General features: G+C 44.2%; 1 protein-coding gene across 2 annotated transcripts in view; it reads right to left on the bottom strand.

Moving 5' to 3' along the window:
• The window catches only part of SATB2 (SATB homeobox 2), a 167,021-nt gene that overhangs the window by 47,461 nt on the left and 105,893 nt on the right, over window positions 1–13,667 (bottom strand). Inside the window, exon 8 of one of the 2 annotated variants that reach the window (XM_054044795.1) lies at window positions 1,034–1,246. The exons of the other annotated variant lie outside the window; for it this stretch is intronic. Within the exon in view, the coding sequence (XP_053900770.1) occupies window positions 1,034–1,246 (213 nt within the window). The remainder of the gene's footprint in view (window positions 1–1,033; window positions 1,247–13,667) is intronic. 2 annotated transcript variants of the gene reach the window in all.

The raw sequence follows: 13,667 nt of genomic DNA, 5'->3' as shown, positions 1-13,667 counted from the left end.
AGATAACGTGTACACAGAACTACAACTCAGATGCTTTACAGACGTCACAATACTGGAGTTACTAAAGCAGGATGATGACACAGGCCCATTCACCAGTAAAGTTTTGAATCAAGTTAAATGCTGGAACTGAGCGAGTTTAGCTCTGCGGTGAGGAATTTCAAATTAAAGCTATGCAAATGCTGTGATGACAAAGGTAATTTGCTGTAATCACAATCTCCTTCTAAGCACACACCCTTTTTCAGAAGCCTGGATGTTTGTGAGATTATTTTCAGTCAGGGAGCAGGGGAAAATACACTGCAGTCTGTGTGCCCACGTTCTCTTTTTCTAGTGGCAGATGAACATCTTATATAGGGAGTTAGGGAAGTGGGTGGTAAAACAGCAGCGATAAAAGCGTACAGAAATCTGAAGCTACGTCAATCAGACAATAGTTGGTGGCAAATAGCAAGCAGTGATCCGTTTCAACACTCCACCCACCTGACATCTCCATACTTGTAAGTGATTACAAATGTAAACCTCTAAAATAAGGACTCTGATGAGGCAGACTACTGAGCAAAGTTATTTCAATGAGATTCTCATTCACTGGGAGCCATGTACTATATCACCCACACACTCTTATTCACTGAAAATCACACATGAACCCAGGTCCAACTCTTCTCTCTGCCCTGCCCACTGAAATAGACACTAACAACGTAGGACATAAGTTAGAAACATGGCTCTTTCTATAATCCATCATGTAGTAGCTATATAGCAGACATACACCATTAATCTGTATACACAGCACATGTAACCTCTCTCGTGTACTAAAATACCTCTTTGTATTTATGCCATGGGTCATAGCTAAAGTTGTTACAGTGCCTTGCTGACAGCCAATAAACACCTCTTACCAGCAACTCCAAAACCCTACAGAAGAAATTTCCAAGACACATCTAGGTGCAGGGAACAACAGACAGGAAAATACTGAGAAACCCCCTCTCCAAGATATGTGCAGGATCTCAAGCCAAAGAAAAACAGTTAAAGAGGGGTTGCGCCTTACCTGGGGGGTTCTGGAAGAACTCGGACTGCTGGCTGCCGAAGACACCATGCTCACATTGGGGTTCATACTTCTCTCTCTCTCGTCCTGATATATACGATCCCGCTCTGTGTCAGGCAGGTTGAGGAAATTCTGCATTGCCCTCAAGTTTACCAGGAGGGATTGGGAAGCTGTCCTAGGGTCTTCTTCTTTACGCAGGATCTCTGACAGCAATCCCTGGTTCAAAAAATTAAAAAAAAAAAAGCCAAGTCATGTGTTGATTTTTTTTTTTTAATTTGTTTGGTGTAACCATGCGGGTTGCAATGCTGAGAACCTACATCAGTTTCTTAAGGGTTCTCCAGAAGGGACGCTGGTAGGAAAGTGTTTGTCTTCTGGGCGCTCTGGTTTATTTTGGGAATGTCCTATTCTAATGCTCTAATAACAATCTGAGCACAGAGATGCTGGATAGAAAGGTAGATGCCTGGGCAGAACGGCAAAACTGCAATTACCACCAGGTGCCTCCTGAAAATATTTTAGGAACGGTTAGATCTTTCCCTCTCCCTGCTTGAAGCTGGGAACACTTGGCAGTCCTGTTCATCTTTAGAAATCTGCCAAGTTTGGTAAATTTAGTTCCGACATTTAAACAGCACAGGAGGTTTATTAAAAAAAAAAAAACTGCATTTGGCTGGGTTTTGATGTTACAGTCCATTCACTTCAGTCTGGACAATTTTTTCTCATAGGAGAGAATGTAGCAAATATGAAAGCTTTAGAAACGATCTCCAGGGACTGGTTACTTTAACCCTTTATTTGCTGCATCATTTAAAACATCATGGACCTCACAATGCCGACATTAATTAATGAATAACATTCCTCCAGTGTTTACAGTTTCATGCCAGCAGGTAGCCAGTATAGCAGAGGTCCCTCAATTCAGAAGGATTTAGGGACAAAAACATGTTATTTAATAAGGCCCTAAAATCAACAAGAGCACTTAAGCCCATGCATAACTGTAGGCACTACCTTGAAGTCAATATCACTATGCACAGACCTAAGTGCTTTGCAGGATCAGGGCCTAAGACAAAAGGCAATTTATTAGATCATACAGGATGTACCACTGTCCTCTACGGGGCCATATTATATCTGCCACCGGCTTATTGATGTGGGTTTCACTTCCACAAGGTAATACTATGGTAACTTCCTTCAACATCTGTGTTCAAGTTTATTCACGTACAAGCAAGAAGCAGAGAAGGATTAGACTCGCAGGGAGAAGCGGTATAATTCAGTACTGGGCAAGCCAGTCAAGAGGCTCAGAGTTGGAGATTTCAAAGTATTAAAAAGGCTGCTCTGTCCCACAACATTCATACACCCTGCCCACCTAGCAGTCTATCAAACTGAAGCATTGCTCCCAGAAATACTGCAGAGAGAAAAAGCTTTACTACTGGGAATTCCATTCCATAGCTAATGAAGCTTACCTACAGCCATCACCGTTAAAGGGTCAATATTTACCAACCAAATACTGGGGGAAACTGGAGTACCTCAGAAAAACAACTGTGTGGAAACCGTTGTCAAAAATATACCTCACTGTTACTTTACAGTCACGGCCTAGTGAAATCACATTACAGTTACAGTCAATCTTACTTCAGTGCTCTTGTCATGCAGCCACATACTAGAAAACCTGAAGTATTTACTCTTGGCTTATTTTCTCCCCTCACATCAAATAGTCCCCAATACCCTTGTTGGACATTTCCAAGACAGTTGACCAGTGACCAAAAGCCAATATTTTCCAGTGTTTATTGGCCTTATTCACTACACTTATTGACAAAACCAACAGTCTAGAAAAAAAACACCCCTATGTCTGCTTACATCTGCTCACACGCTGCCAGAACATACACAGAAGAGGTATGCTTGAACCACGATCTGTTATGGCAGAAACCGCAAAACTGTTGTCCACAGACCACTGGTGGTCCCCAAAGAGCTGACTGGTCAATGTCTCTCCTTAAAAGAAGCTAAAAATACATTTTCCTAATATTACTTTAGTATGTAAGCCACTGTGGTAGCTGCCACAGAAGTGCAACGGCATTGCAAATGGGAGAGGATTGGGGCCGTGCGATGAAAGTGGAAGATGGTTTGTGAGGCAACTGGTCTGTTGAGATGAGATCCACACTATGGAAAAATTCAAAGACCCTTTGGCGTTATGGTAATGGCTCTTGCTTCGGTTACCCGCTGAAATCATTGACAGTATCATGTATCGTGTAGTTGGTATAGCTGTAACAATTTATTAGAGACCGTACAGTTTGCGGACATTTCAAAATGCTTTTCAAGTTTTCCAGACTAACAAGCCCAGGGAGAGATTAACTGAAAGAGGGGTGGATGTCATAGAGGTCTAAACTGTGAGGTTTGACCTCAGCCCTTTACCATTCCAAGGTAGATATATCCAGTACCTGCAGTTTTCCTTTAGAGTCAATGGAAAACTCTCCAAATTGGATAAAAAAATTAATAACCAATGTTACGAAGTTCCCTAACTCTTGATTCTCTGGCTGTTTTGAGGCTATACCAGAAACAAATTTAAAAAAAAAAAACACCCCAGCTTCCAAACTATTGTGTGATTTGGGGATTTTTCCTTAATCTCCCCTTTCTTCTCCTCCCCAGCACCAGGCTGATTTGAAAAAGAACCTTGTGAGCAACGGGAATGTACTCAGAGACAAGGATTCTCAACCTTTTTCTTCCTGAGCCCCCACCCCTCCCAACATGCTATCAAAACTCCACAGCGAACGTGTACCACCACAACTGGTTTTCTGCATACAAAAGCCAGGACAGGCATTAGGGGGATAGCAAACATAGGGTTACCATATTTTGAGTGTCCAAAAAGAGGCCACTCCACGGGGCCCCGGCCCCACCCACGCCCCCCCACCCCAACTCCGCCCCTTCCCCAAAGTCCCCGCCCCAATTCCACCCCCTCCCCTGCTTCCCGCGAACATTTGATTTGCGGGAAGCCTGAAGCAGGTAAGGGGGGGGAGAGGAGGTGCGGCCCAGTCTGGCCCCCCCGGCGTCTCCAGCCTGGGTAGGCTCGGGCCCTGGGGTGCGGGTCCCAGGCCAGCCCCCGGCCGAGCACCGCCGGCCCGGCCCCGGGCCCCGGCCCCCGGCCCAGCACCGCCGGCCCGGCCCCGGCCCCCGGCCCCCGGCCCAGCACCGCCGGCCCGGCCCCGGCCCCCGGCCCCCGGCCCAGCACCGCCGGCCCGGCCCCGGCCCCCGGCCCAGCACCGCCGGCCCCGTATGTCCCGATTTTCCCGGACATGTCCGGCTTTTTGGGATTTCCCCCCGGACAGGGATTTGAAGCCCAAAAGGCCGGACATGTCCGGGAAAATCCAGACGTATGGTAACCCTAAGCAAGCAGGGCAATTGCCCGGGGCCCCATGCCACAGGGGGCCCCGTGAAGCTAATTGCTCAGGCTTCAGCTTCAGGCCCATGTGGCGGGGTTTGGCTTTCTATCCTGGGCCCCAGAAAGTCTAAGGCCAGCCCTGCTTCACGGACCCCCTGAAACTCCCAAGGGGCCCTGGATCCCTGGTTGAAAACCACTGCTCTAAGACAGATTTCACTGCTTCCTCCTTCCCACTCCCTCCCCAACCCCCAGCATGTCTGAATTTATAGTATAATTGTAAAAAATGAAGATCGGACACATACACAAAAGTGCACCAGCAATTCCTTACAAGTGCAGTCACTGACTCCATACTTAATTAGGTATTTGCATGTACAAGTGGCTCTGCTGGTGCCCAAACTTTGGAATGCACATTTCCAGACTTGTGCAAGCAATCGAGGTAACTGCACACCATCTGACACAGCTCCAACTTTGAGGAGTTGAGCTCTCTTTATTTACACTGATTCCCAGTCACATTTGTGCATGGGGGAAATCTGGCTGTACAAATGTTATATTGAGGCTCAGTCCGTCTGGAAAGATGAGGGTGGATGTTTGGTAGCCTTATGAGCTATGTGAATAGCAGGATAGATAATGAGAAATGACTAACTCAGAAGGAAAAATCCCATTTCCTTCTAAGATTGAAGAGAATGCTGTGATGCAGTGCACCAGTAAACAATGCTAGATAGATCGCAAAGTGACAGAAAAGACAATACAATAAAATACCTTGAGAGCAATAACATTTACATTAATATAATTCTGAGCTACCAGAGTATACGCAAAGTAACCAGCAAGCAACATTATAAAAAATAAAGTGATACTAAATAATCTGTTCAGCCTTTTTGTCACCTGCAAAAAATTAGGCTTTCAGTATGCAAAACATCTTCCTTCCAGAAAAACAAATGATCGTGATTTCACTTAATTGTAATTTAATGAGGCATAATTTATTTTTTAAAATGATATACACCAGGTGTGTGGTGAGGAAAGCAGCCCAGCCAGACAAACCCTAGTGTTTCTATTTTTGAGAAAAGCCTAAAGCTAGCCAAAGACTGTTTTCATTTCTGCAAATTATGTTTCTGCTAGAGGGGGCTAAGGAGGGAAACCCACAGCATTCATACATTTGTTATAAAATTCCGATGGCTAAATTAGCTCATTCCAACATACATACATTTCCCATATAAAAAAAATACACACACTTGGCAATTTGCACAGTAACTAGCTATGCAAACTTAAAGGGACACTCCAAGGCCTGTCTAGTCTAGCTAAATTGAACTTACATGAATAAACGGATATTCTTCCATCAAATAGAATCCTTAAGATACTTTTTAAAAGTGGGTATTTTGACAGGAATTGTGCTTCTTTTTCCACCATAATGCTTATTGGTTTAAAACCATCTCAAGTGATGAGTGATTAAAACAGATGTAACAGTAAATTTAGGCCCTGCTCATAAACACCGTTGTACACATTCTCGGAGACCAGGTATCATACATGTGCCCAGCTTGGCTTACATTTGGGGCTTATACCAGGCGCTGTATTTTATTTTTTAATTACACACCGTGTCAATAACTGACTATAAAAAACAAACACAGAGGTAGAAAAAGCAGCACATTTCCAATCAAAATATAAAACTTTGCAAGTATTTAAGGCTAGAATAATTTTGTCAGTGTCTTTTTATGCTAGTTAAGAATTAGTTCACACAACTTTACTACTGGCGTCAAAAAACGAGACAGTAAATATTTTGCACAAGTCCTATGGAGCTTTGTTTGCGATTTTATTTTATTTTGGTTTTGCTACCGACAGAATCTCCACACTGAACAACCGGACCCTCAAAAGGAAGTCCTGTAATCAACTGTGGACAAGCAATTGGCAAACTGCTGTGCAGCTCCTCAGAGAGGATGTCCATGGTAGAGGCAACAGGAGCTATGGGTGCTCCCCACCTCAGGGGATTGGGCCCATGTGAACCAGGGTGGTACTGGAAAGGGTGGTGATTTAGGTTTGCGTGGCTAAGCCAATAGAGGCTGACTGTAACATCTAATTGCCAGGCAACCTATGGACTTACTCCAATGCTGAAGTGAATAGGAATCTTTCTGCAGTCTTCCCAATGGACTTTGGATCAGGACCTGTAACTAATAAAGGACTCAATGGAAAGAATGATTCTATTGTCACTGGCAGGGAACAAAACAATAGTTTTTTTAAGCAAAGCATTTCAAAAGCAGTTTGTGTTGAAGGTGGAAATTAAATTGCTGTGTGGGCCAAATCAATGCATAGGGCCACAGGAGCAAACAGAATAGTCTAATGCTAAAAGGTTCAAACAAGGCTCAGGATAACCAAAGCCTCTCCCTTTTGCACCACAGCCTGTGTGGAGTTGAATAGTGTGGGCAAAACATGAACAAATCCCCAACCTGTTTTTTTGAGACAGGGTTTTCATGCTACTCTTTCTTTTTTGTGCACCTCTGCCCTTCCTCGCTTTGGACACGAGCAACGTGGAAAGTGCTGAAATAACGGAGGGTATGTCTACACAGCAAAGAAAAACCTGCGGCTGGCCAGTGCCAGCTGACTCAAGCTCGCGAGGCTCGGCCTGTGGGGCTGTTTCATTGCCATGTAGACTTCCAGGCTCGGGCTGGAGCTTGGGCTTGACAACCCGGTGGGATGGGAGAGTCCCAGAGCTTGGGCTCCAGCCCGAGCCAGGAAGTCTATTCAGCAATGAAACACCCCAGCAGCCAGAGCCCTGCAAGCCCAAGTCAGCTGGCAAGGAGCCAGGTGAGAGTGGCTAGTTGCTGTGTAGACATACCCTAAAAGACTTGCTGTCATGGCATTTCAAGCGCAGTCAGAACCATGTAATACACCTCTACCCCAATATAACGCTGTCCTCGGGAGCCAAAAAATCTTACCGTGTTATAGGTGATACCGCGTTATATCGAACTTGCTTTGATCCACCAGAGTGCGCATCCCTGCCCTCCCGGAGCGCTGCTTTACCGCGTTATATCTGAATTTGTGTTATATTGGGTTGCGTTATATCGGGGTAGAGGTGTATCTGGAAATCTCATGAGAAAGTCAGCTCCACTTCCCAGCAGGTCTGGATAAGATTCAGATAAGTATCAGAAGCTTTGGTGCTTATTCAAATTCGGCCTCTGAACCTCATGGATTAGCGACGGTGACACCTCCACACTTGGGGGGAGAAGAGTCTTCACACAGGAGGGCAGGCACTGGGACACGCCACTCCCATTTTTATGAATGAGAACTCTGAACTCATCCCTAGTGGGTGATACTGAAACTTTACCCCCATGGTATCCAGCAGTGAAATCTAATTTTACCATACTAAAATGACCAATTTTAGATATAAACTATTACTACCTGTAATCAAAAGATAGAAAAGGAATGTTGTAAGGTGCACTGTCCTTCTGTAACCTCTCATAAGTCATTTTTATCAGCCCTCAGGCTTATAAAGGAATTTCACATTCTGTATACTTCATGTCAAGACAAGACTTTGCCATGACATTTCTCCAACGGCAACACTTATATTATTGGCAGCTGTGCCGAACAGACCATTAACAAGGGTGTTATATGAATGGGATACTTTGAATGGTTTTTAAAAGACCATTCCTAGCCTACATGCATCCAACAAATGACAAAAATATCTGTGCAATAGTGTGTATGGATTATCAGGATTCTGAGGACCTAAGGCCATTTTCATTATTTTCCTTTTTTTGGCATCTCTGTACCCTGGCAACTTTTCCAGTTCAATTTTGCAGATCAAAGAAGTTTGGATAGCCAATGGAAGTTTTGAGCGCTTCTGAAAACCAAGCAGCACAAAGGTTCATCCATTTATAGCTGAGAATATGCAATGTTACATTTATACCCTGCCACTTGAACAATTCTTCTAACTTCCAATGGGACAAATTCTGATCTCACACTGTTGTAAATCCAAATGAACTGAATCCATTGTTGCAAAGAAGTTATTCTGGATTTATACCAATATAACTGAGAGCAGTTGGCCCCTGACCTACCAGAGCAGTGGAATATATCCCATCAGCTCCTCATTTTTTTTAATCTTGATTCCCAGATTCACTACCTATAGTCCTGATACAAGCCTGATTCTTAAAACTCATTTAGCTAATGCTATAAATACATGCATCTCGAGAGATATCTGCTTAGGCACGAAGCGACGGCATTTAGCCCGATTTGAATAAAACACATTCAGGGTGCGACAATGTCAATTTGATTTTTATTATTAAAAATGAAATGTTGAAATTCTCAAGAAAATGGTGTTATTGCATTAGGTTAATAAAGCCTCTTTTTTATTATGGTATCTCTTTTTATTAGGGAAGACAGTGTGTGCACGTGGATCTGCATGTTGGAGCTGGGGGAAAAGGAGGCAGGAAAAAAAGAGAGAATACCTGCAAATGCTGTGCCATTTATATGACATGCAAGAAAAAAACCCAAACAGGGGGCAAGACATACAGCACACACTTTGTATATCTAGGCATTTGTTTCCAAGGATCAGAAATCCTGTGTATCAGCTGAGTAGCCAGGAAGCCTCCTGCAGAACACATTCTGAAAGCTTGACTCACATACTACGTAAGATCTTTTCATCCAGCCTATTGAATACAATTAAGTTAATTGAAACTGAAATTTTGGGTACTGCAAAACTCACTGTTGGAACAAATATCCCATGTACCAAAAATCTGCAATTTATTAATTTAAGCATTTCCCTTACAGACTGCCTTCTTTCCTGTGCATATAACAAAACGCCGCTTGTGCCACATTACACACAAGACTAAAACAAGCAGGCAGCATGAAAAGATTTCAGGCAATGAGAGAGAGTTTTCTTCGCAAACAAACAAAAACAGGCCCTTCCTAATTGAAAGTCTCTGTAGAACGGTGCAGACACCACAGTGATGAGTGTGGTCTGAACGTCTAAACAGATAGCAGCCAGAGGGTTAAATGTTGCTAGTCTTCCTCCCACTTAAGTCAAGGTGAAGACACTCACAAGAGGAAGCGGATAGGATTTGGCTCACAGTCAGATATACACGGAAGTTATTTTGACAAAACATATTTCAAACCAGAGAGCCCAATTCAGCTGCCATTTAAGTCAATGGGAATTTTGCCAATTCAGTCCAATGAGAACAGAATTGGACCCATACTGATGCTATTTTTTCCTTTCAAAGCTCTTCAATATAAATGGAGATTTCGTATAAATGGAACTTTCTTACCTTATGCACCCACCACTGTAGTATCTCAGCTCCTCAGAGATATGAATAATATACCTTCCTGACCCCTGTGAGGTAGCTTCATTTTCCAGATAGGAAAACAAGGCACAGAGATTGGGACTTGCCCAAGGTCACACAAGGAGTCTGTTGTAGAGCCAGGAACTAACCCTGGGTCTCTGAGTCTCAACCCAATGCCTTAATCACTTTCCACTCTACACAATGCAATGCACTGAAACTACCTGGGACTTTTCCTTTTATTTCATTCCAAATGGAGTTTCATTACACCCAAGTTCAATGAAATGGAATTCCACTCCCTCTATACTCTAGATCCCTTTTGCCCCAAACTATCTTCAGGCAACAGCCAATCAGCTACTAGCAGAGTTAGGCAAGTCAAATCTTCAAACTAGAAAGCTGATTATTCCCATTCACAGCTAAAGAGTTTTAAAAAGAAACAAGGGGCGAGGTTGTTCTTTGGGAAGAGAGTCATAAGTGGTCTCTTCAGCACTGAAGATGCTTGCTTTTTTTTTTTTTTTTTTGCCAGCTCTCTTTGTATCTGGCACCATGACTCTTTCATTCAAAAAGCCTCAGGTTCACTGATATTCCCAGTTTCTGCGGGTGTTCAGTAAAACAAGCACTGGCCACTCGCCCAAAAATTTTACTAGCTTTGGCTACTGTGTCAAAACATTGGCAAAAAAGATGCCTTTACAAAAAAAAAAAAAGACTCAAAACAAAATACATTTGTTTGGTCTATAGGCTTTTCAGTCCATCGGGGGTCCCTTGAGCAAAGAGAACAACAGTTCACTAGTCTACTAATTGAGTCTGCTGGATCCTGTAATATGGAGCTGATCTTTTGTTTACAGCACCAGCAGCTTTCCTGGTTGGAACTCCAGTTTCTCCATCATGCCTTTGCTGCACAAAAAGGGACATTAAAGAAGGGGGATGTATTGTGTTTATTCTGCTTATGCTGACCATAGAGACCCCAGTTCTGGAGTCAAGCTGCCTGTTGGTCATCTGGGGCTCCCTCGCCAGTGAAGTTCTAACCATTGGGGATCACTGCAGCAAAACTGAAATTGTCTGCAAACTTTCCAGAGAATGAAAGGATAATTCATTCATCCAAAAGTGTCTTTTAAAAGGATCTCCCTCTCACAATTTTTATCTTCTGTGCCGGTACGTTTCTAAATGCATTATCAGTCTTCAGCCTGATAAACCAGGTTCTGGCAAAACATTTTGATTGAGATTTGAATACCAAGTTTGCAGAAACTTCAGACTGAGTGAATCTGCATGAATTTGCAATGGGGGCGAAGGAAGAAGGCGCAAGGAACTCCCTACCCTGAAGACAGCCAGAATCTAAGTGTGCTCCTTACACACAAGGTATGAGGTCATAGCACCACCAGTGGGGCTACACATCTCAAAGGGAGAGTGGCTGGCCATGGCTCAGCCTCGCCTTCCACAACAGCTGGCAACCTCTGGCCAGCCCTGAAGAAAGCTCACCCACCTGTTTTAGGGCACATCTCCACCAGACAGCTATTCCAGATAAAGGTAGAATGTAAATTTGAAGTGGCATAGATCTTCTGGAATAACTCCTTGTAGATACCCTTATTCCAGAATAAGAATGCCTTTGTCTGGGGTTTCTATAGTGCCTATCATCATCCTTTCTAAGTCTTTGCTCTCCCAGCGCATTCCGAGGGGCATTCTGCCCTTCTCTGTCTTCTGCAGAAAGCCTTTTAAAGCCTCTTGTTCACCTTTCACCCTTTAGAAGGCTATGGCTTTAAAAACACACACATACAAACACACCCCACAGCTCCAATTATGTGCATGAGTGGCATCTGCCCCACATTTAACAACTTCATTCATGGCAGCAGCTTAACCCAGTGCCATTTGAATCCAGGTCTCCAAGAAGTAAAGAAATGGTGGATTTGCACCATTTATCAACCCTTCCTTGTTTATTTTCCAAAAGATTTTCATGGTTGTAAATAAACACCAAAATCTGAAATACTGAAGTCTTTTAAAACAAGCAAGGAAAAAATGCAAGAGCTACCACGAATGCCTATTTTTATATCAACTTTCTACTTACAGTTTAGTTTAACGTAAACATGCTTATTCATATGCTTTCCATATTTTAAAATACAGATATTTGGGATGCCTGCATAGCTTGGGGTTGGTGATGGGACACTGAGAGCCTTTCACCCTTTGGGCACTGATTTGAATGAATTAGTATGTACCACATACACAGCTTTTAAGATGTAAACCACTATAGGCCAGACTGGAACATGTGACTCATAGCAGTAGTCCCACTGAAGTCCCCAAGACCACTCCTGTGAACAACAGGTAGTGAAGACAGTGTCTGCACATTCCTAACTCCCAGGCCTCTGGGCCAGCTAGCCAAGAAGACAGCAGCGCTCTGAAAGGCAACTCAGGCCAGGGATTCCAGGGAGCTGAGTAGAAGGATAATTATTCCTCACTGAGCTAACCTGTAGCCCCACCTCTACCAGGCCTGGCAGAATAGCAAAACAAGGAACAGTACTGTCTTTACCTAGTGGGGATAGCCACACTAAGCAGAATGCTATCTATTTAGATACATAGAGGGGCCCCCTTGCTGTAGTATCCAAGCAACTAACAAACTGTACTTCACACCCACCTGGTGAGGTAGAGCAGTCCTATTATCCCCATTTTAGAGATGGAAAACTTGAGTCACAGAGAGATTAAGTGACCTACCCAAGATGTCTATAGCACAGCCAGGAACTGAACTCATGTCTTCTGAATCACAGTCCAGTGACTTGACTTAGTAAGAATACCTTTTCTCCACAGCCTAGATCCTCCCACCACTTATCCTGTGTGGCCCCTTGGGCATGTGAATATTTTGCTGAGGGGATAGGAGGAAGGGGGTAGGAGGCGAGGGGAAGGTAGCTAAGTGCAGAAGTATAGGGGCCCGTTGTGGTTTCTCATCTCTGTGCGCACCTGAAACTTCCAGCCATGCTAATATGAGTTATTGCATATAGACCCTAACATCTGCAAGCTAAAACAAAGTCATATTATGTACCCTCAGTCCTTTGCTAAAATGAATCTCTCAGGGTACGTTCATACTGCAAAGGGAGCCCTGCGGCAGTGAGACTTGTGCTATGGGGCTAAATATTGCAGTGTAGATGTTCCCACTTGGGCTGGAGCCTAGGCTCTGAGACCCCCCCCCCCCACCCCCCGCCACCTAGTTTCAGAGCTGGAGCTCCAGCCCAAGCAGGAACATCTGCACTGCTATTTTTAGCACTGTAGCACAAGCCTGAATCAGTTGACCCAGGCTCTAAGATTTGCTGCTGCGGGGTAGTTTTTTACAGCATAGACACACCCTCAACTTTAGTGTGGCTACTGAACGATAAGATCTCATCACAGTCCACACCTGTAGTTATGAATAGGGCCCTACCAAATTCACGGTCCAGTTTGGTCAATTTCATGGCCATAGGATTTTTAAAATCATAAATTTCATTATTTCAGCTATTTACATTTGAAATTTCATGGTGGTGTAACTGTAGGGAGTTCTGACTCAAAAAGGAGTTGTGGGGGAGGGGTCACAAGGTTATTGTAGGGGGGGTTGCAGTGCTGCTACCCTTACTTCTGTGCAGCTGCTAGCAGCAGCGCTGTCTTCAGAGCTGGGCAGCTGGAGAGCAGCAGCAGCTGGTTGGGAGTCCAGTTCTGAAGGCAGAGCCACCGCCAGCAGCAGCGCAGAAGTAAGGATGGCCTGGTATGGTATTGCCACCCTTACTTCTCTGCTGCTGCCTGCAGAGCTGGGCCCTCAGTCAGCAGCCGCCACTCTCCGGCCACCCAGCTCTGAAGGCAGTGCAGAAGTGAGGGTGGCAATACTGTAACCCCCCTAAAATAACCTGGAGACCTCCCTGCAACTCCCTTTTGGGTCAGGACCCCCAATTTGAGAAACACTGGTCTCCCCTCTGAAATCTGTGTAGTATAGGGTAAAAGCACACAAAAGACCAAATTTCACAGGGGAAGACCAGATGTCACGGTCCATGATGCATTTTTCATGGCCGTGAAT

This window comes from Malaclemys terrapin, chromosome 11 (assembly GCF_027887155.1).
Source record: "Malaclemys terrapin pileata isolate rMalTer1 chromosome 11, rMalTer1.hap1, whole genome shotgun sequence".
Classification (NCBI taxonomy): Eukaryota; Metazoa; Chordata; order Testudines; family Emydidae; genus Malaclemys; species Malaclemys terrapin.
The sequence above is the reverse complement of the archived record's forward strand: the minus strand, read 5'-3'. Positions and strand labels throughout refer to the sequence as shown.